Source organism: Lolium rigidum, chromosome 4 (genome assembly GCF_022539505.1).
Source record: "Lolium rigidum isolate FL_2022 chromosome 4, APGP_CSIRO_Lrig_0.1, whole genome shotgun sequence".
Classification (NCBI taxonomy): Eukaryota; Viridiplantae; Streptophyta; class Magnoliopsida; order Poales; family Poaceae; genus Lolium; species Lolium rigidum.
Genome location: NC_061511.1, coordinates 221318431 through 221342597, shown reverse-complemented (window position 1 = coordinate 221342597; position 24167 = coordinate 221318431). Strand labels below are relative to the sequence as shown.

General features: G+C 47.5%; 1 protein-coding gene across 1 annotated transcript; it reads left to right on the top strand.

Moving 5' to 3' along the window:
- Positions 1-9930: 9930 nt before the first annotated feature.
- LOC124707108 (FRIGIDA-like protein 3) lies at positions 9931-13781 on the top strand. The gene is made up of 4 exons (XM_047238767.1): positions 9931-10057; positions 10841-11913; positions 12114-12283; positions 12799-13781. The coding sequence occupies exons 2-4, from the start codon at positions 10848-10850 to the stop codon at positions 13435-13437; spliced, it is 1875 nt and encodes a 624-aa protein (XP_047094723.1). The 5' UTR covers positions 9931-10057; positions 10841-10847; the 3' UTR covers positions 13438-13781.
- Positions 13782-24167: the final 10386 nt, after the last annotated feature.

Genomic DNA, 24167 nt, shown 5'->3' with positions numbered 1-24167 from the left:
AGAAGAGAATTTCATGAAGGCCAGAGGGGAGGACTAGTGATACGTCTCCGACGTATCGATAATTTCTTATGTTCTATGCCATATTATTGATGATACCTACATGTTTTATGCACACTTTATGTCATATTCGTGCATTTTCTGGAACTAACCTATTAACAAGATGCCGAAGTGCCGGTTGATGTTTTCTGCTGTTTTTGGTTTCGAAATCCTAGTAACGAAATATTCTCGGAATTGGACGAAATCAAGACCCGGGGGCCTATTTTGCCACGAACCTTCCGAGAAGACCGAAGAGCATACGAAGTGGGGCCACGAGGTGGCCGGACCACATGGCGGCGCGGCCAAGGGGGCCCGCGCCGCCCGTGGTGTGGGCCCCTCGTCGGCCCCCGACTCTGCCCTTCCGCCTACTTAAAGCCTCCGTCGCGAAACCCACGATGCGAAAAACCACGATACGGAAAACCTTACCGAGACGCCGCCGCCGCCGATCCCATCTCGGGGGATTCCGGAGATCTCCTCCGGCACCCTGCCGGAGAGGGGATTCATCTCCCGGAGGACTCTACACCGCCATGGTCGCCTCCGGAGTGATGAGTGAGTAGTTCACCCCTGGACTATGGGTCCATAGCGGTAGCTAGATGGTTGTCTTCTCCTCATTGTGCTTCATTGTTGGATCTTGTGAGCTGCCTAACATGATCAAGATCATCTATCCGTAATACTCTATGTTGTGTTTGTCGGGATCCGATGGATAGAGAATACCATGTTATGTTAATTATCAAGTTATTGCATATGTGTTGTTTATGATCTTGCATGCTCTCCGTTATTAGTAGAGGCTCTGGCCAAGTTGATGCTAGTAACTCCAAGAGGGAGTATTTATGCTCGATAGTGGGTTCATGCCTGCATTGACACACGGGACGAGTGACGTGAAAGTTCTAAGGTTTTGTTGTGTTGTTGCCACTAGGGATAAAACATTGATGCTATGTCCGAGGATGTAGTTATTGATTACATTACGCACCATACTTAATGCAATTGTCCGTTGCTTTGCAACTTAATACCGGAGGGGTTCGGACGATAACCTGAAGGTAGACTTTTTAGGCATAGATGCAGTTGGATGGCGGTCTATGTACTTTGTCGTAATGCCCAATTAAATCTCACTATACTTATCATGACATGTATGTGCATTGTTATGCCCTCTCTATTTGTCAATTGCCCGACTGTAATTTGTTCACCCAACATGCTTTTATCTTATGGGAGAGACACCTCTAGTGAACTGTGGACCCCGGTCCATTCTTTTAATACTTGAAATACAAATCTTCCGCAATACTTGTTTTACTTGTTTTCTCTGCAAACAATCATCTTCCACACAATCCGGTTAATCCTTTGTTACAGCAAGCCGGTGAGATTGACAACCTCACTGTTTCGTTGGGGCAAAGTAATTTGGTTGTGTTGTGCAGGTTCCACGTTGGCGCCGGAATCCCTGGTGTTGCGCCGCACTACATCCCGCCGCCATCAACCTTCAACGTGCTTCTTGGCTCCTCCTGGTTCGATAAACCTTGGTTTCTTTCTGAGGGAAAACTTGCTGCTGTGCGCATCATACCTTCCTCTTGGGGTTGCCCAACGAACGTGTGAAATACACGCCATCAAGCATATTTTCTGGCGCCGTTGCCGGGGAACTGAAGAAAAGCTACACCACAAATATTTCTAACTCCCACGTCAACTACGCGCCAACATATTTTCTGGCGCCGTTGCCGGGGAGATCAAGACACGCTGCAAGGGGAGTCTCCACTTCCCAATCTCTTTACTTTGTTTTTGTCTTGCTTTATTTTATTTACTACTTTGTTTGCTGCATTATATCAAAACACAAAAAAAATAGTTGCTAGTTTTACTTTATTTACTATCTTGTTTGCTATATCAAAAACACAAAAAAAATTAGTTTACTTGCATTTACTTTATCTAGTTTGTTTTATTTACTACTGCTAAAATGGCCACCCCTGAAAATACTAAGTTGTGTGACTTCACTAGCACAAATAATAATGATTTCCTATACACACCTATTGCTCCACCTGCTACTACAGCAGAATTCTTTGAAATTAAACCTGCTTTACTTAATCTTGTTATGAGAGAGCAATTTTCTGGTGTTAGTTCTGATGATGTTGCTGCCCATCTCAATAATTTTGTCGAATTGTGTGAAATGCAAAAGTATAAAGATGTAGATGGTGACATTATAAAATTAAAATTGTTTCCTTTCTCATTAAGAGGAAGAGCTAAAGATTGGTTGCTATCTCTACCTAAGAATAGTATTGATTCCTGGACTAAATGCAAGGATGCTTTTATTGGTAGATATTATCCCCCTGCTAAAATTATATCTTTGAGGAGTAGCATAATGAATTTTAAACAATTGGATAATGAACATGTTGCTCAAGCTTGGGAAAGAATGAAATCTCTTGGTTAAAAATTGCCCAACCCATGGACTGACTACTTGGATGATCATCCAAACCTTCTATGCAGGACTAAATTTTTCTTCGCGGAATTTATTGGATTCAGCTGCTGGAGATACCTTTATGTCCATCACTCTTGGTGAAGCAACAAAGCTCCTTGATAATATGATGGTTAATTACTCTGAATGGCACACGGAAAGAGCTCCACAAGGTAAGAAGGTAAATTCTGTTGAAGAATCCTCTTCCTTGAATGATAAGGTTGATGTTATTATGTCTATGCTTGCGAATGATAGGACTAATGTTGATCCTAATAATGTTCCATTAGCTTCATTGGTTGCCCAAGAAGAACATGTTGATGTAAACTTCATTAAAAATAATAATTTCAACAACAATGCTTATCGGAACAATTCTAGTAATAACTATAGGCCATATCCTTATAATAATGGTAACGGTTATGCTAATTCTTATGGGAATTCTTACAACAATAATAGGAATATACCCCCTGGACTTGAAGCCATGCTTAAAGAATTTATTAGTACACAAACTGCCTTTAACAAATACTGTTGAGGAAAAGCTCAATAAAATTGATATTCTTGTTTCTAGAGTTGATAGTCTTGCCTCCGATGTTGATCTTTTGAAATCGAAAGTTATGCCTAATAGAGATATTGAAAATAAAATTGTTACTACAGCAAATGCCATCCAAGTTAGAATTAATGAGAATATAAGATTAATGGCTGAACTGCGTGCTAGGTGGGATAGAGAAGAAAATGAAAAACTAGCTAAAAAGGAAAATGTAGCTAAAGTTTGGACTATTACCACCACTAGAAATGCTAATGATTCACATGTTTCTGCACCTCCTACTATTAATGGTAAAATAATTGGTGTTGGCAATGCTTCTACTCCTAGTGCAAAGCGCGCAAAATTACTCGAAACTGCTAAAGCTACTGAAACTGCTCTGTGATAAAGCTGCTGAAATTTTTTCCAACCTTGGGGATGATAATCCCATTGCTTTAGATTGTAATGATTTAGATTTTGATGATTGCCACATCTCTGAAGTTATAAAGTTCTTACAAAAACTTGCTAAGAGTCCCAATGCTAGTGCTATAAACTTGGCTTTCACAAAACATATTACAAATGCTCTCATAAAAGCTAGAGAAGAGAAACTAAAACTTGAAACTTCTATTCCTAGAAAGCTAGAGGATGGTTGGGAGCCCATCATTAAAATGAGAGTCAAAGATTTTGATTGTAATGCTTTATGTGATCTTGGTGCAAGTATTTCGTTATGCCTAAAAAAGTCTATGATATGCTTGACTTGCCACCATTGAAAAACTGTTATCTGGATGTTAATCTCGCTGATAATGCTAAAAAGAAACCTTTGGGGAAAGTTGATAATGTTCATATTATAGTTAACAATAACCTTGTCCCCGTTGATTTTGTTGTCTTGGATATTGAATGCAATGCATCTTGCCCCATTATATTGGGAAGACCTTTTCTTCGAACCGTTGGTGCTACTATTGATATGAAGGAAGGTAATATTAAATATCAATTTCCTCTCAAGAAAGGTATGGAACACTTCCCTAGAAAGAGAATGAAGTTACCTTATGATTCTATTATTAGAACAAATTATGATGTTGATGCTTCATCTCTCGATGTTACTTGAGTTACACTTTCGCGCCTAGGCTGAAAGGCGTTAAAGAAAAGCGCTTATGGGAGACAACCCATGTTTTTACTACAGTATTTTTGTTTTATATTTGAGTCTTGAAAGTTGTTTACTACTGTAGCAACCTCTCCTTATCTTAGTTTTGAGTTTTGTTGTGCCAAGTAAAGTCTTTGATAGTAAAGTAAGTACTAGATTTGGATTACTGCGCAGTTCCAGATTTCTTTGCTTGTCACGAATCTGGGTCTACCTCCCTGTAGGTAGCTCAGAAAATTAAGCCAATTTACGTGCATGATCCTCAGATATGTACGCAACTTTCATTCAATTTGAGAATTTTCATTTGAGCAAGTCTGGTGGCCTAATAAAATCCATCTTTACGGACTGTTCTGTTTTGACAGATTTTGTCTTTTATTTCGCATTGCCTCTTTTGCTATGTTGGATGAATTTCTTTGATCCATTAATGTCCAGTAACTTTATGCAATGTACAGAAGTGTTAAGAATGATTGTGTAACCTCTGAACATGTGAATTTTTATTATGCACTAACCCTCTAATGAGTTGTTTCGAGTTTGGTGTGGAGGAAGTTTTCAAGGATCAAGAGAGGAGTATGATGCAATATGATCAAGGAGAGTGAAAGCTCTAAGCTTGGGGATGCCCCGGTGGTTCACCCCTGCATATTCTAAGAAGACTCAAGCGTCTAAGCTTGGGGATGCCCAAGGCATCCCCTTCTTCATCGACAACATTATCAGGTTCCTCCCCTGAAACTATATTTTTATTCCGTCACATCTTATGCACTTTGCTTGGAGCGTCGGTTTATTTTTGTTTTTGTTTTGTTCGAATAAAATGGATCCTAGCATTCACTTTATGGGAGAGAGACACGCTCCGCTGTAGCATATGGACAAGTATGTCCTTAGGCTCTACTCATAGTATTCATGGCGAAGTTTCTTCTTCGTTAAAATTGTTATATGGTTGGAATTGGAAAATGCTACATGTAGTAATTCTAAAATGTCTTGGATAATTTGATACTTGGCAATTGTTGTGCTCATGTTTAAGCTCTTGCATCATATACTTTGCACCCATTAATGAAGAAACACTTAGAGCTTGCTAATTTGGTTTGCATATTTAGTTTCTCTAGAGTCTAGATAACATCTAGTATTGAGTTTTGAACAACAAGGAAGACGGTGTAGAATCTTATAATGTTTACAATATGTCTTTTATGTGAGTTTTGCTGCACCGTTCATCCTTGTGTTTGTTTCAAATAACCTTGCTAGCCTAAACCTTGTATCGAGAGGGAATACTTCTCATGCATCCAAAATACTTGAGCCAACCACTATGCCATTTGTGTCCACCATACCTACCTACTACATGGTATTTATCCGCCATTCCAAAGTAAATTGCTTGAGTGCTACCTTTAAAATTCCATCATTCACCTTTGCAATATATAGCTCATGGGACAAATAGCTTAAAAACTATTGTGGTATTGAATATGTACTTATGCACTTTATCTCTTATTAAGTTGCTTGTTGTGCGATAACCATGCTTCGGGGACGCCATCAACTATTCTTTGTTGAATATCATGTGAGTTGCTATGCATGTCCGTCTTGTCCGAAGTAAGAGAGATCTACCACCTTAATGGTTGGAGCATGCATATTGTTAGAGAAGAACATTGGGCCGCTAACTAAAGCCATGATTCATGGTGGAAGTTTCAGTTTTGGACATATATCCTCAATCTCATATGAGAATAATAATTGTTGCCACATGCTTATGCATTAAAGAAGAGTCCATTATCTGTTGTCCATGTTGTCCCGGTATGGATGTCTAAGTTGAGAATAATCAAAAGCGAGAAATCCAAAATGCGAGCTTTCTCCTTAGACCTTTGTACAGGCGGCATGGAGGTACCCCATTGTGACACTTGGTTAAAACATGTGCATTGCAAAGATCCGGTAGTCCAAGCTAATTGGGACAAGGTGCGGGCACTATTAGTATACTATGCATGAGGCTTGCAACTTGTAAGATATAACTTTCATAACTCATATGCTTTATTACTACCGTTGACAAAATTGTTTCATGTTTTCAAAATAAAAGCTCTAGCACAAATATAGCAATCGATGTTTTCCTCTTTGAAGGACCATTCTTTTTACTTTTATGTTGAGTCAGTTCACCTATCTCTCTCCACCTCAAGAAGCAAACACTTGTGTGAACTGTGCATTGATTCCTACATACTTGCATATTGTACTTGTTATATTACTCTATGTTGACAATTATCCATGAGATATACATGTTACAAGTTGAAAGCAACCGCTGAAACTTAATCTTCCTTTGTGTTGCTTCAATGCCTTTACTTTGATTTATTGCTTTATGAAGTTAACTCTTATGCAAGACTTATTGATGCTTGTCTTGAAGTACTATTCATGAAAAGTCTTTGCTTTATGATTCACTTGTTTACTCATGTCATTACCATTGTTTTGATCGTTGCATCCACTACATATGTTTACAAATAGTATGATCAAGATTATGATGGCATGTCACTTCAGAAATTATCTTTGTTATCGTTTTACCTGCTCGGGACGAGCAGAACTAAGCTTGGGGATGCTTGATACGTCTCCGACGTATCGATAATTTCTTATGTTTTATGCCATATTATTGATGATACCTACATGTTTTATGCACACTTTATGTCATATTCGTGCATTTTACGGAACTAACCTATTAACAAGATGCCGAAGTGCCGATTCTTTGTTTTCGCTGTTTTTGGTTTCGAAATCCTAGTAACGAAATATTCTCGGAATTGGACGAAATCAAGACCCGAGGGCCTATTTTGCCACGAACCTTCCGGAAGACCGAAGAGCATACGAAGTGGGTCCACGAGGTGGCCAGACCACATGGCGGCGCGGCCAAGGGGGGGCCCGCGCCGCCCTGTGGTGTGGGCCCCTCGTCAGCCCCCCGACTCTGCCCTTCCGCCTACTTAAAGCCTCCGTCGCGAAACCCCTGGTGCGAAAAAACACGATACGGAAAACCTTATTGAGACGCCGCCGCCGCCGATCCCATCTCGGGGGATTCTGGAGATCTCCTCCGGCACCCTGCCGGAGAGGGGATTCATCTCCCGGAGGACTCTACACCGCCATGGTCGCCTCCGGAGTGATGAGTGAGTAGTTCACCCCTGGACTATGGGTCCATAGCAGTAGCTAGATGGTTGTCTTCTCCTCATTGTGCTTCATTGTTGGATCTTGTGAGCTGCCTAACATGATCAAGATCATCTATCCGTAATACTCTATGTTGTGTTTGTCGGGATCCGATGGATAGAGAATACCATGTTATGTTAATTATCAAGTTATTGCATATGTGTTGTTTATGATCTTGCATGCTCTCCGTTATTAGTAGAGGCTCTGGCCAAGTTGATGCTAGTAACTCCAAGAGGGAGTATTTATGCTCGATAGTGGGTTCATGCCTGCATTGACACCTGGGACAGTGACAGAAAGTTCTAAGGTTGTGTTGTGTGTTGCCACTAGGGATAAAACATTGATGCTATGTCCGAGGATGTAGTTATTGATTACATTACGCACCATACTTAATGCAATTGTCTGTTGCTTTGCAACTTAATACTGGAGGGGGTTTGGACGATAACCTGAAGGTGGACTTTTTAGGCATAGATGCAGGTGGATGGCGGTCTATGTACTTTGTCGTAATGCCCAATTAAATCTCACTATACTTATCATGACATGTATGTGCATTGTTATGCCCTCTCTATTTGTCAATTGCACGACTGTAATTTGTTCACCCAACATGCTTTTATCTTATGGGAGAGACACCTCTAGTGAACTGTGGACCCCGGTCCATTCTTTTAATACTGAAATACAAATCTTCTGCAATACTTGTTTTACTGTTTTCTCTCGCAAACAATCATCTTCCACACAATCCGGTTAATCCTTTGTTACAGCAAGCCGGTGAGATTGACAACCTCACTCGTTTCGTTGGGGCAAAGTACTTTGGTTGTGTTGTGCGGGTTCCACGTTGGCGCCGGAATCCCCGGTGTTGCGCCGCACTACATCCCGCCGCCATCAACCTTCAACGTGCTTCTTGGCTCCTCCCGGTTCGATAAACCTTGGTTTCTTTACGAGGGAAAACTTGCTCGCTGTGCGCATCATACCTTCCTCTTGGGGTTGCCCAACGAACGTGTGAAATACACGCCATCAAGCATATTTTCTGGCGCCGTTGCCGGGGAACTGAAGAAAAGCTACACCACAAAGATTTCTAACTCCCACGTCAACTACGCGCCAACTAGCTAAGGGAGGTTCAAGTCTTTGCGATGTTGAGGGACTTGCTTGGTGTTTCGGGCTTCACAGCAGCGGTATGAAAGTGGGGCGACAACACAGGTGAAGTGCAGAGTCCTACCTTTCAGGGTGAAAACCCAAGGTCTGGCCTTAATTGGTTGTGCCTGGCAATGTCCTTGGTGGAGGCATTTGTTTTGAGAGCGGGGACTAGTCTGTAATTCAGGTGTTGTCTTGGCGGTGGATGTATTGTTGTTGTTAGGCCCGAGATACTGTAGCGGGACTTTTATTTCTTAGTTTTCTTTTCTTGTTTTTGGCTGTGTGCAACCGTAGTGCCATTAGGGTGGTGCGTTGTTGCAGAGGCTGGGTGTAATTGGTATCTTCTTGATATTAATATATTCCCTTTATCGAAAAAATGTTGAGTCCATCTTGGTCTTCGTCTCCGGGCAGTAGCAGACTTTATACTTTTGGCCTCGTTCTCCTTGCTTGAAGATAACTAAGTAGATTGTTCCCACCAGCAAGCCTCCATGGCCATGCAAGTGGGACTTGTTGGATTGATTTCTCCCGACTTTCTTGTCAATTTTTGGGTGGACTATGTAATAACAACAAATATGTATTGGTAGCTAACAATGCCCATCTTTGAGCGGAGTGGATAAATGGAGGCTAAGCTACATTTTTTTAAAAAAAATCATAATTTAAAATTTAATGTTTAAAATTTTTACGGACGTAACCGATGTTGTATCATTGCATGTATTTTTTATTCTAGGCTACATAAAAATGACAAATTATGCTAATAGTCTTGAAATATGCACTAAATTTAACATTTGTAATTTCTATGTACCCTACAATACAAAGAATTTCATACTGAGAATCTGCACATATGTAGTATACGTCATTGGCTACATATAGTTTTTTTTGGATTTTTTAAAACGTTTAAATATCACTTTTAGATTTTCAAAAATAAAGAGCTACGTGTATCTCGGACTCCATTTTATAGTTTTTGATGTTTTTTGACAATCAATACCATATACTACCTCCGTTTCAAGGAATAAGGCGTCCTCGTTTTACGAACTTTTTGTTTGACCAAGAATTGCTACAAATATATACAGATTGTTTGTATGAAATTAGCATCATTAGAAAGTGTTTTTCAATACGAATCCAACGGTGTTAATTACATCTAATATAATTAAGATTTTGTTGCTCAATTTTTATGGTCAAAGTTTGTCTTGGAATACGCGTGCGCCTTATTCCTTGAAACTGTGGTATATTTATATTAGCAAATGTCTTGAGGGATTAATAAAAAAAAATCTGAAAAGGCTTAAAAGAGGAATAACTCCATAGTAGATTTTTTTTAGCATAACTCCATTGTAGATAAAATCCATCGATATTTCTTAGGCCCCTGACCAGACAAAATCCATCGTCAGTTCTTCAGGCCGAGCCCAGGCCCACGAGGACAGCCACCACAGCCTAGCCCTAAATCTCTCGCGTCGCCAACCACCGAGCCGCCTCGTTCGCCGTCACCACCACCACCATCGCCGCTGCCGCCGTGCCGTACCGTACCGTCACCGCCGGCGCCTCAATACCGCCCCCTCCCCACCACCACCCCCCTCCGCCCTCTCACGCGCGTCGCCGCCCTCGCCGTTCCGTTTCTTCCTCGCCGGCGTCTCCGCCCGTCCCCTTCTTTGGCCACCAGGTCTCCTCTGAGGTATGAGCTAGGTCGTTTTCATCCAGCGCATCGATTCTCGAGGTTAAATCCCACTAGGAGATCTTCACAATTTCTGGGTGCACACCGTCTAGATCCGTCCGCCCCTCACTCGATAATTGCACAATCCGAATTCACAAATAAAAGTGAAGCTCGAAATCTGAACGATCTCTCGATATGTTGAACTTCCGAAGATGTGTATGCCCAGGGACTGCCCGCAGGCAGCCTGTTGTTGTTTTAGTTCGATGGGATTTATCTTTGTTGTTTAGGTTGGGAATTGTTCACTCCATGTGTTCTTTTCCTCCGTTGACCAAACCAGAATTTTTTCAAGAGTAAAGTCATAATTAAGGGATATGGGGTTTGCAACACTCAATTAGTCTGATCATCATTAGTCCATCACACTTGAAATAGAGCTGGACCCATGGGCACTGGCACCCTGGACATTCTTTTGTTGTTAAGAAGCGTCGAGCACCTGCGGAGGCTGTGCATCGGCATGGGTGGCCGAGCACGCTGTTCATTCTTTCCAATTGTTTTCCTAGTAGGAGTACATCTCAGAGAAGACTAGCAGGGTCTTTTTTTGGGTACCTATTTGTTCTGAACTTTTCTTCTATTGATTCGATTGCACTTCGTCGTGTGTATTACTGACTTCTTTATCTGTCTGTGCCTTTTTATTTTGCACTTAAATGCGGTCTTGGTACTGCTTATGCATGATTAGTAATACATTAGTCATACTTCATTACTCATACCACTATGCTGGGATCTAATCCTGGGATCTAATCCTAGTAGGTTGCAAATGGCGACTGAAGCTGCTTCTCATGTTTCTGGCGGTTCTGAGTCAACAGCAATGCCGTTGCTAGAGCAGCTTGCTGAAGTATTTGGCAAGCTGAAATCCCACACAGAAGCATCCCTACAATTGCAAAGTGGCATTCAGTGGGAAGATGTCAAAGTACATTTCGTGAACCTTGAGAAGTCATACAAGAGCAAGTGTGATGAACTGGAACAAAAGCAGAAGGCATTAGAAGAGAAGAAAGCTGAAGATTTTAGGTTGATTGCTGAGAAAGAGGCTAATCTTTCTGCAAAAGAGCGTGCTTCGATTAACAAGCTTCAGGAGCTGAGGGATGCTGCCGTCTCTGCCCTAGCGGAGGTGCGCCAAAAATATAATGTCGAGCTTGCTGAGATACTTGATGCCAAGGGAAGCAAAGACAAAAAGGTAAGAACCTCAACCAATGACACCAATGCATCTCGTGCTTCAGAGGAGCAAACCTCTTCTGCTAATGCGCTGGCCAAGCCATCTGAACCTTCACCAGTTGAGGTTAAGCCGCGCCCTGCACTGAAGCAACTCTGTGAGCAGATGGATATAAAAGGCCTTCTGAAACATCTTTCCGAAAATTGGAAAAAACTTTCTGGCCTTCGCGATGAGCTGTCTGTCGCACTGAAATGTGCAGCTGACCCTGCACGCTTCGTACTTGATTCGTTGGAGGGTTTCTTCCCAGACCAACTGCCTGGGGATAAACATCACTCCATTCAGGGACAGCGCAGAAGCTGTATTGTTTTGATGGAGGCTATAGCACATTCACTAGGAATGAAGGAGACGGGTGGCAACCACCCTTGGAGCTCTGAAATTATTGAGCAAGCCAAGGCAATTGCCGAAGAGTGGAAGATTAAGATAGCTGAGGTTGACCTTGATGCTTCTGATGGCTACTCATTGGAAGCACAGGCATTCCTACAGCTTCTTACAACTTTTAATGTTGATTTGGCGATTGACAAAGATGTATTATGCAAGATCGTAGTTGCCGTCTCTCGTCGCAAGCAGACTGCTGAGCTTTGTCGCTCTCTTGGTCTGATTGAGAGAATGCCAGGTTGGTATCCACTCAGAATGCCACAAGGCATTATCATCCCTTAATTTGCCAGGCTGGCGCTGCTCATGATTTACTGCTAGGCCCCACAGCCATCTAGGGAATAAAAACCTTACTACCATGTGAATACAGCAGATGTTATATACGTAGTATGTATAAATCCAGTGTATTACGATCCTAGTGCTGATCATTTGCTTTTTCAGGTATTATTGAAGAGTTGGTTAAGAAACACAGGCAAATTGATGCAGTTCAATTCATACAAGCTTTTGGGCTTTCAGAGAGTTTTCCTCCTGCCCCTCTCTTAAAGGCATATGTGGATGAGCTAAAAGACTCGCTTAAAAATAATAAGGATGCCAATGTGACTCCTTCAGCGGTATGTTCTCGCTACATTCTTTTGACATCTTGATGATTGCGTTAATATGTTAGTTATTAATTGACCATGATTCATCAATTCCACACATCTTACTTTCGGACTTTAAGGCTAAATACTCTTCTTTCTTTTCTTGCCATAAGGATTTTGAGTTGATGTATGCTGTATTGGTATGCAATATTTATCTTGTGCACATGTAAATTGAGAAGCTATTATTGAGAAGTCTGTTGGTGTATATAGGTCCGAAACAGTTGAAAAACTACTTTCCAAATCTGGTGGATGGTGCTGCTATCTGTGAATGATAAAACACTTGCGAAGTATTAGGTTGTAGGACCCAACTGACTCATGGCATAACCTTATTTTGGGATCCAAAGTAATTAACATGGTGGATTACTGTATCTTGCCATTCATGCTTAAATATTTTCATGTCTAGTTTTCTAATCATCCTATCTAGTTTTCTGTATTATGATTAACATTTTGGGCTAATTGTGCTGTTGACTTGTTAAACACATGTGCAGGATGACCTGAAGACTCGTGAGCTACTTGCACTGAGGGCCATCATCAAGTGCGTCGAAGAGTACAAGCTCCAGAAGGACTGCCCACTAGGACCCCTCCAAAAGCGCATCTCTGAGCTAAAATCAAAGGGCGAGAAGAGGCCTGCGGCCGATTCTGGCCGCAGTTACGTGAAGAAGCCCCGGGTCTCCGGCATCTCAGCCCCTCGGCGACCTCCCAGCTCTGCTGGTTCAGGCCCCCGCAGGCCCGCCGTTCCAGTTGCCACATGGCAGCAGCGCGCCCCTCCGCCGCAGGTGCCCGCCTACCCCGACAGGTATGGGGTCGCGGCCGACCGTTACGTTCACTATGCCGCTGCGGCGCCACCCGCGCCCACGGCGTACGACGCGGCTGCCCACTATGCTGCCTACGGCGGCGGCGAGCAGTACGGAGCCCCGAAGCCGTACCAGTACAACCCAGGATCGATAGCCGCCGCTGCTGCCGCTTCGTACAATGCAGGCCAGTATAAGGTTGCGTACGGCGGCCCTGGCGCCTTGCCGAGTGCTGCGGGTGGCTACGCGGCTTATGGCGGCGCCGCGGGGCAGCAGCCTGGTTCTTCAAGCAGCTACCTGGGCTACGGTGGGGCTGGCTATCGCCCTTCGCAGTAAAACGGTAGATTGTAACCTGCATTCCGCGCTTGCTCTGCTGATGGCAGCAAGTACTTGGCTTCCAGCCACCCTGAAACCCCAGTGGGCTGTTGCTGAACATCCCATAGCTAGTGGATTTCGCAGCTGTAACTTGCTTATTTTTCATGTCCTGTCAGCCAATGTGTGAGGCGACACTAGTCATTGTTCTGATAAACAAGTTTTTTTTTTTTTGTATTGCTGCATGTATCTAGCTAGCTGCCACCGTTCTTGCGCCTGTCTGTCCTCAGGCTGCCCACACATGTGTTTTCCTTTCGAAATGAATAATTTGTTTGATGCTTGCGGCAAAATAAGGTCTCAGTTTGCAACCGCCATTTCGATGAACCGTAAGCAGAAGCTTGTGTGCGCGGATAGGGTACCTAACACGCTTCTTTGGCTGTGGAAGAAGGAGGCTGATCTGAAAAATCTGAGGATGGAAGATCAAAGACTGATGGGCTGTCCAACTCTTTCGAATTGTTCTGGTTGAATCTTACAAATGTAGAAATAGGAAAAACACATGAATATGTAGGAATCTATGTGTAATCTCAAAGGATTGTAAAAGCACAAGAATTTACGAAATTAGATGGTTGATCCTAGTTATGGGAAAAACACTGGAATCTTTAAAACCTTAATTTAATCATGATTAAAATATATGTAAAGGTAAGATTAGATCATTATCATGCAACTTATGACCTTTGTCTCATTCTTTGCATACGCCCTCCATCCACGAATAAGTTTATGTTTTTTTTTGGAAGTTAAATGTTTATTAAAATTTAACTATTTTTTTAATAAAAGAAGAGCACATATGTGACATGAAATTACGATATTATTGAACTACATGTCAAGATGAATCTAGCGATATCAATTTAGTGCCATAAATATTGTTACTTTTTACTAGAATGTTGGTCAAAGTTAATAAAATCTGACTTAAGACATGCCCAAACGCACACTTATTTGAGGACCGAGGGAGTAGGAGCGCGAAAAAGAGGTTTGAGTGGATTGTAGAACTCCTTTGTTTTCCGAAACCTAAATGAAAGAACATTTGAATTAAATGGATAAATAGTGCGACCAAAGGAAAAAAAATTATATTTCCATGATTTTCCTCTAGTATTTATATGAATCAAACAGGCCTTAAATAAGAAGCAGACTCCATCATTGTTGTAGAAATTGTACTAGTATAACAATCAAGGGTGTGAGCATAATAGCAAGGAGCATGTTTTTCATGTGCCATTGCAGCTTTTTTTTTTTGAGGTAAACATAGAATATATAAGCTAGCAAGTCGCTTTATTAAAAATATTCCAGTCCGCTTAGATACCATGGTAAGGAAAAAATAGTGCATCTGAAACTTGTTGCTCCCATATCAAAATTCAGTTACATCGTTTATCAGTTTGCTAACAATAAACCTCTCCCAATTGCTAGAACTATTATTGAAGAAACTATCCCTAGCTATCTCATGAGCCACCTGATTAGCTTCCCTCTCGGGCAGTATTTAAAAGATACGGATCCTATTTGCGATCGCATATCAATACAATCCGCAAAAATGCTGGTGATTCATTCCACCAGGTTTCTTCTCTTGTACCTCCATAGAGTCCGATTCCGCCACGACATTGTTGCAGCCCATCTTGATCGCCAGTGATAGGCCCTCCCTCATTGATATTGCTTCCGCCATCAATGACGGGGTTACATGTTTTAGAGCATCCCCACTCGTTGGCGCTCCCCACGCCCAAATCCGGCGAAATTTTCGTCCGGATTGGAGGAAGATTTGGCGTGGGGAGTAGTAGTTTCCCAGCCGCGTGCCCGGGCGAAGTCGACGATGCGAATTTTAAAAACGGAAACTTGACAAACTACGGCTAAATTCGGGTGAATATAGACTAAATTTAATGATATTTAGACTAAAACGGGAGGAGTTCATACATAGAGGCCGAATTCGACTATATTTCGAATTCGGCTAGGGGAATGCAAACGCTAATTTTAAAACACGGCGCTCTACATGCCGAAATGGCGGTAGAACACCGTGTAGTCGCCGTCGCCGTCGTCGTCGGAGCCGTCGTCGTTGGCCTTCGGCTGCGCGGCCCGGGCTGCTCGCCGCCCGGCCGGCGTCCCCCACCCGGGGATGGCTTGTACCAGTCGTCGTCGGAGGACTCGAGGTCGACGACGGGGACAGCGACGCCGGATGGAGGTGTCGCAGGACGGCGGTACCGCGCGAAGTCGTCGTTGGCGGTTGGAGTGGCGCGGGCGGCGAGTTGGCGTGCGGCGGCCGGGTCCGGCGGCCGCCGCCGCTGCTCCTCCTCCCGGCGCTCCCGGTCGCGCCCGGCCCGGTCCGATGCGGCGTCGTCCGCGCGCTTCTCCTCCTCCATGTCGTGCAGCGACCCGGCGATCGCCTCCGCCATCGCGGCGTCCTCCGCGCGCTTCGCCTCCTCCTCGGCGAGCTGGCTTGCGGCGGCGGCCTCTTTCTTCGTCTTCTTCTTCCGGCCGTTCGCGGCGCGGAAGGCTGTTCTCGGATGACGAGGGCGCCGGCTGCTGCGCCCTCCGGTCGCCGGCGGAGACGCCGGCTCCTTCTTGACGCGCACCGGCGTCGAAGGCGACGTCGCCTCCTCCCTCTTCACCGGCGCCAAGGATGACCTCGGCGCCGATCCGGAAGACGACGAGGCCGGCAACCATGCGCCGTGGCTGCCAGACGTTTCCCCGACGGCGGCTCGCCGATGCCCTCGATGCCGATGGAGGGGGCATCGTGAGCACCGGGAAGTTGCCGCCCTCGATGTGCTCGAGGACGGCCTCGAGTGTCCGGCCCGGCGCGCTCCACCACCGTCGGCGGCCCACGGCGTTGTTGCGCGCGAGGTGGAGGCGGCGGGCCGTCGTAGGCCGCCGGCTCCCGCTCCCACCGCCGGAGGAAGTAGGAGTTCCACCGCGTGTAGTTGTCGGGGTGGTGGCGCGGGTCGGCGCGCTCCTCGTCGGTCATCGTCATCCTCGCCTCCTCGATGGCGACGTCGAGGGCATGGCCCTGCGGCGGCGGCGGGATCGGAACGCCGCCAGCGCTTAGCCGCCAGCCGCCTCCGGGAGGCCTCGTGTCCGGCGGGCAGGGGTACCCCGCCTGGTGGAGGAGGTGCCCCTCCCACGTGTGCAGCGACCGGCGGGGAAGCCGTTGTTGGCTGCGCCGTCGTCGCCGTAGAACGCCATCTTGGGAGTAGAGGGAGAGTGGAGGGAGAGTGGAGGGAGAGTGGAGCACGGGGTACGCCTCGCGGTGATCGGACCGGCGTATATAGGCGTGGCTGGCGCGGGGATTAAATGCCGCGTGGATTGCGACGCGTCCGCGGCGAGCTGACCGGCGGCGGCCTTTAGTGCGCGCGGAAGACGATGCGTGCGCGGAAGACGACGACATTAACTCGCCGCGTGGCCGGCGAATGCGGACCGGCGGCGAGGCTTTTACGGCGCGCGGAAGACGATGCGATGAGGACGACGATCGGCTTCTCTCGCCGACAAGTTGGGGCCACCGGACGCGCGGGAAGTTTCCTCGCCGTTTCGCGCGCTTTCGTTTCGTCCGGAGTCCCCGAGCGCTCCCGGGGGCCGGGGATGTCGTGGGATCGCCGGATGGATTTAGGCCCAAATCCGGACGAAAACGAGGAACCGGGGGCGCGACTGGGCCGAATTTCGCCGTCCGGATGGAAAAAACGCTCGCCGGGGGCCTGTTCGGGGGGACGAGTGGAGATGCTCTTATAAAGGAGCTAGATATATGCAGCCACAAATCCGCCTTGATGACCTCGGATTATAGTCCCGGTGGATCCTGCATAGTAAGAATCAACATGAAAAGATGCATTTATGTTTAGTTTCACGTCGCGAGGTCCTGGCTTAATCCACTTCTTTTTATGTTAGGGTATTTTGGCCTCGGGGTGGACACCTTTGCCGCGTTAGCAACTATGGAGAGGATGGATAATCTTGCAGCCCGATATGGTGTAGGGACATATTCTTTCGTGGGTTCGTCTTCTGCGAATCCACCCGATAAATTTGCAAACTTCAGATTTGTAATGGAGAGGATGGATATCATGCAGAGCGATACGGTCTTGTTTCGTCCAGATTGCAACATTCAGATTTATTTGTATCTTGCGCCGACAAGCTATCACAGGAGCCGAGGCCCCATCTCATCCGGATGACCAGCACCAGCACGGCCCGTGGACGCGGCCAATGCATCGGCACTTCGGCAGCCGCCCCCACGTCCCTTCCGCCGGGCCGCGCGACGCCAACGTGCGACCCCGCCTCCATCATCCTCCTCCTCCTCCCATACCACGTGGCATGGGAGCGACCTGATTGATGAGCATCCCCACGCGTTGGCGCTCCCCACGCCCAAATCCGGCGAAATTTTCGTCCGGATTGGAGGAAGATTTGGCGTGGGGAGTAGTAGTTTCTCAGCCGCGTGCCCAGGCGAAGTCGACGATGCGAATTTAAAAAACGGAAACTTGACAAACTACGGCTAAAAACGGGTGAATATAGACTAAATTTAATGATATTTATTACATTACGGGAGGAGTTCATACATAGAGGCCGAATTCGACTATATTTCGAATTCGGCTAGGGGAATGCAAACGCTAATTTTAAAACACGGCGCTCTACATGCCGAAATGGCGGTAGAACACCGTGTAGTCGCCGCCGTCGTCGTCGGAGCCGTCGTCGTTGGCCTTCGGCCGCGCGGCCCGGCTGCTCGCTGCCCGGCCGGCGTCTCCCCACCCCGGGGACGGCTTGTACCCGGTCGTCGTCGGAGGACTCGAGGTCGACGACGGGGACGGCGACGCCGGATGGAGGTGTCGCAGGACGGCGGTACCGCGCGAGATCGTCGTTGGCGGTTGGAGCGGCGCGGGCGGCGAGTTGGCGTGCGGCGGCCGAGTCCGGCGGCCGCCGCTGCTCGCTCCTCCTCCGCGCTCCCGGTCGCGCCTCGCCCGGTCCGGTGCGGCGTCGTCGCGCGCTTCTCCTCCTCCATGTCGTGCGGCGACCGGCGATCGCCTCCGCCATCGCGGCGTCCTCCGCGCGCTTCGCCTCCTCCTCGGCGAGCCGGCTTGCGGCGGCCTCTTTCTTCGTCTTCTTCCGGCCGCTCGCGGCGCGGAAGGCTGTTCTCGGATGACGAGGGCGCCGCTGCTGCGCCCTCCGGTCGCCGGCGGAGACGCCGGCTCCTTCTTGACGCGCACCGGCGTCGAAGGCGGCGTCGCCTCCTCCTCTTCACCGGCGCCAAGGATGACCTTGACGCCGATCCGGAAGACGACGAGCTGGCAGCCATGCGCCGTGGCTGCCAGACGCTTCCCCGACGGCGGCTCGCCGGTGCCCTCGATGTCGATAGAGGGGGCATCGTGAGCACCGGGAAGTTGCCGCCCTCGATGTGCGCGAGGACGTTCGCCAACGTCCTTTCCGGCGCGCTTGTTGACTGCCAAAACCCACCGGCGGGCAGCGGCCTTGTCAACACTGTAGAGCCGGGGGGAGCCTAGAGCTGCGGCTGGCTGAGACCCCTCCGAGCGACGGCCCGCAATGCTCTTCTGGTCACACGCGGCGTTGCGAAGTGCAAGGGCGTGCCACCTGACCTATACCTGGTCGGGAAGGTGATGAGATTGCCTCGCTTAGTTTCTGCGGGGCATACATGTAAACGTTAAATACGAGCCTCGATCGGCTCTCGGGTTATCCTGTGAATCGGCTCAAAGAGCCGATCCACCCATGATCCGTACGGGGTGTACGAATACTTGGTGGTCCTGCTTGATCAAGATGAAGCTAATGAGATCTACGACGATTTAGGGTTTTCACCACATAATCGGATCATCCTACTCCGAGGTTGGGCCGGATGGCCACGCACGGTGCTCGTAAGCCGATCCTAAACAAGGCCAAAAAACCAACATGAAGTTGATCCTAGGAACATCCCGTTTAGGACTTGCGAACGCCACCCTACGTGCCACAGGATCCTCCCCCTTTGTAAGGCCAAACTATTGCGAGATATTAAACTAATCCTTGTAGAACAAGGAGCAATCGTAACGGACCAGATCTACTAAATAATGATCAAGCGGGGTGCCGCCCCCACACCTGAGATAGGCGTGAGGACGGCTAGATATGCAAGGGTCGCACTACGTAAGCATGCTTAAACGAAGAACAATGCTAACCCTAACACATCTAATGATAACTACGTTGCTCGCCATCAAAAGCGCTTCGATACGAGCAACGCATGAACAACGTGGGGCTTGTGCTGCCTAGATCGCAAGATGCGATCTAGGCAGCATGTCGCTTACCCGATAGAAACCCTCGAGACGAAGGAGTTGGCGATGCGCCGAGATTGGTTTGTTTTGGGGTTGAACGTGAGTTGTTGTTTATTCCATAAACCCTAGGTACATATTTATAGTCCAGGGGACTTTCTAATGTGGGCATGCGCCAAACCGTGCACGGGTAAAACTCTAACTTCTAAACTAAGATGCGATCTAATATGTTACAGATACACGGGCAATTTAGCCCAACTTGGTATAAAAGGCCGATTCACGTATTTCTTCCATGTATATATCTTCAAACCCATCTTGATCGCGGCCCACCTCTGACTCGGTCAAATTCTGGTGATAACACATGCCCCCCTGGTTTTGGAAATGACATTTCCAAAATCATTACGCTTTCTTTCGTCGGGTCATGTTGTGGCAGAAGCGAAACCTGCCGCGAGAATCCTTCATCATGATGCCTTGCCCCTTCCGCTTCCACTTCTCGCGTGGCTCGCGAAATTTTTACGTTGGGCACCACTTCCTCGGAGACTCGTTGTAGCACTGAATCTCCCTCATATCCCCTTTTATCCGGTTTCTCGGTGACCTTTATAGCCCTGCTCTGTCCCTTTGAAGAAGATTATGAGGGAGGGCCAGCCGATGACGTCTCAATCGGCTTCTTAAGAACATAGTATCTACCAACTCCGTTGCCCCCGAGCCTCGGTCAAGGCGAGAACGAGCGGCGAGCCAGCCAAATGGTCCACCATCGGTCTCCACATCGCAATGCAGCGCCGGCCGATTCGAACAAAATCGGCTTCCCGAGCAAAAAGCCTTCGGGGTGAGCTGTCCCCCTGAACCATCATCTTGGCGGATCGATGCAACTTACCCTTGACCCGATCTCGCATGTTCATGCTGTTCTTGTTGTCGATCAGGGTTGTGATCCTTCAAACTTGCCAAAAGGAGTTGGAGGTCCTTGAAGAGAGGATCTGCGTCCAAACACTTCCATTGAAGAGTTCATCCAATAGAGCCTCTCCATGTAACTTGATAACTGCTTCATGTAATCCTGGAGCACCAACTCTGTTGGAAGGACGAGCACCATGTTTGAGCCAGCCGATGTCTCATCATCGGCTTTCCTTTGCTTGGGGCGCCACTACGAACTCGGTACTCGAATGCGGTCTTGTGTATATCTTACGGATATTGTCAACATAAAGTAATATAACGAGTGCAATATGCAAGTATGTAGGAATCAATGCACGGTTAACACAAGTGTTTGCCTTTTTTTAGATAGAAGTAAATGGGTAAGCCGACTCAACAATAAAAGTAGAAGAAAGGCCCTTCGCAGAGGGAAGCAGGGATTAAATCATGTGCTAGAGCTTTTTAAGTTTTGAAATCATATAGAGAGTATAAAAGTAAAGTTTTGAGAGGTGTTTGTTGTTGTCAACGACTGATAGTGGGTACTCTAACTACCTCATCAACCGGACTTTCAAGAGCGGCTCCCATGAAGGACGTTCTCTCTACCAGGCAAGGTAGATCATCCCTCTTCTCTTTTGTCTACACATGTACTTTAGTTTAGTTTTTTTTTTTAGATGACACTCCTCCCAACCTTTGCTTTCTCAAGCCATGGCTAACCGAATCCTCGGGTGCCTTCCAACAATCACATACCGTGAAGGAGTGTCTATTTTCAAAATGAAGTTGCTTACTATGAATCAAAGCAAAACATGTGAAGAGAATTATTAATGCAAGTTAATTAATAGGGGCTGGGAACCCCGTTGCCGGCTCTTTTGCAAAGTTATTGGATAAGCGGATGAAGCCACTAGTCCATTGTGAAAGTCTGTCAAAAGTAAATGACAAGATCGAAAGATAAAACACCACATACTTCCTCATGAGCTATAAAACATTGACACAAATAAGAGATAATAGCTTTTGAATTGTTTAAAGGTAGCACATGAAGTATTTGCTTGGAATGGCAGAGAAATACCATGTAGTAGGTGTATATGGTGGACACAAGTGGCATAGTGTTTGGCTCAAGGATTTTGGATGCATGAGAAGTATTCCCTCTCGATACAAGGTTTAGGCTAGCAAGGTTGTTTAAAGCAAACACAAGTATGAACCGGTACAGACAAAACTCACATAAAAGACATATTGAAAGCATTATAAGACTCTATACCGTCTTCATTGTTGTACCTTTATCATCATATCGAAGCCGATCGCTTGAAACGGCCTCCTCTTTGTCCTTGCCATGGCGGTAAACGAATGAGCTACCATGTAGTTAACTTCCTGGCGCGAGCTGCGATCCGTTCTTCGAAGGGGTGGACGGATCTACTTGGTCGAGGGCACCCTCGAGCTGTAAAGCCGTTCCACCGATGCCATGAGAACGGGTCTTCGAGAAAGAGCCGATTAGATCGGCTTCAAAGAGAGCCTTGAGCTCATCGTACTTCTTCTTGTGCTCATCGAGGCAGCTCTGTATGCGTGGATCGGGTCGCCGACCATCTCGAGCTGTGGATGTCGACATGGTTGCTCGAAGAGTGTCTTCCGCCATCTCGGATGTAGATGGCGATGCGGTGGATGTCGAAGATCGTCCCACCGGGCGTGCCGAGAATGTGTTGATCGCCAAAACCCACCGGCGGGCAGCGGCCTTGTCAACACTCGTAGAGCCGGGGGAGCCTAGAGCTGCGGCCGGCTGAGACCCCTCCGAGCGACGGCCCGCAATGCTCTTCCGGTCACACGCGGCGTTGCGAAGTGCAAGGGCGTGCCACACGACCTATACACGGTCGGGAAGGTGATGAGATTGCCTCGCTTAGTTTCTGCGAGGGCATACATGTAAACGTTAAATACGAGCCTCGATCGGCTCTCGGGTTATCCCGTGAATCGGCTCAAAGAGCCGATCCACCCATGATCCGTACGGGGTGTACGAATACTTGGTGGTCCTGCTTGATCAAGATGAAGCTAATGAGATCTACGACGATTTAGGGTTTTCACCACATAATCGGATCATCCTACTCCGAGTTGGGCCGGATGGCCACGCACGGTGCTCGTAAGCCGATCCTAAACAAGGCCAAAAAACCAACATGAAGTTGATCCTAGGAACATCCCGTTTAGGACTTGCGAACGCCACCCTACGTGCCACAGGATCCTCCCCCTTTGTAAGGCCAAACTATTGCGAGATATTAAACTAATCCTTGTAGAACAAGGAGCAATCGTAACGGACCAGATCTACTAAATAATGATCAAGCGGGGTGCCGCCCCCACACCTGAGATAGGCGTGAGGACGGCTAGATATGCAAGGGTCGCACTACGTAAGCATGCTTAAACGAAGAACAATGCTAACCCTAACACATCTAATGATAACTACGTTGCTCGCCATCAAAAGCGCTTCGATACGAGCAACGCATGAACAACGTGGGCTTGTGCTGCCTAGATCGCAAGATGCGATCTAGGCGGCATGTCGCTTACCTGATAGAAACCCTCGAGACGAAGGAGTTGGCGATGCGCCGAGATTGGTTTGTTTTGGGGTTGAACGTGAGTTGTTGTTTATTCCAAAAACCCTAGGTACATATTTATAGTCCAGGGGACTTTCTAATGTGGGCATGCGCCAAACCGTGCACGGGTAAAACTCTAACTTCTAAACTAAGATGCGATCTAATATGTTACAGATACACGGGCAATTTAGCCCAACTTGGTATAAAAGGCCGATTCACGTATTTCTTCCATGTATATATCTTCAAACCCATCTTGATCGCGGCCCACCTCTGACTCGGTCAAATTCTGGTGATAACAGCGCTCCACCACCGTCGGCGGCCCGCGGCGTTGTTGCGCGCAGGCGGAGGCGGCGGGCCGTCGTAGGCCGCCAGCTCCCGCTCCCACCGCCGGAGGAAGTAGGAGTTCCACCGCGTGTAGTTGTCGGGGTGGTGGCGCGGGTCGGCGCGCTCCTCGTCGGTCATCGTCATCCTCGCCTCCTCGATGGCGACGTCGAGGGCATGGCCCCGCGGCGGCGACGGGTTTGGAACGCCGCCAGCACTTAGCCGCCAGCCGCCTCCGGGAGGCCTCGTGTCCGGCGGGCAGGGGTACCCCGCCTGGTGGAGGAGATGCCCCTCCCACGCGTGGAGCGACCGGCGGGGGAAGCCGTTGTTGGCTGCGCCGTCGTCGTCGTAGAACGCCATCTTGGGAGTAGAGGGAGAGTGGAGGGAGAGTGGAGCACGGGGTACGCCTCGCGGTGATCGGACCGGCGTATATAGGCGTGGGCGGCGCGGGGATTAAATGCCGCGTGGAATGCGACGCGTCCGCGGCGAGCCGACCGGCGGCAGCCTTTAGTGCGCGCGGAAGACGATGCGTGCGCGGAAGACGACGACATTAACTCGCCGCGTGGCCGGCGAATGCGGACCGGCGGCAGGCTTTACAGCGCGCGGAAGACGATGCGATGAGGACGACGATCGGTTTCTCTCGCCGACAAGTTGGGGCCACCGGATGCGCGGGAAGTTGCCTCGCCGTTTCGCGCGCTTTCGTTTCGTC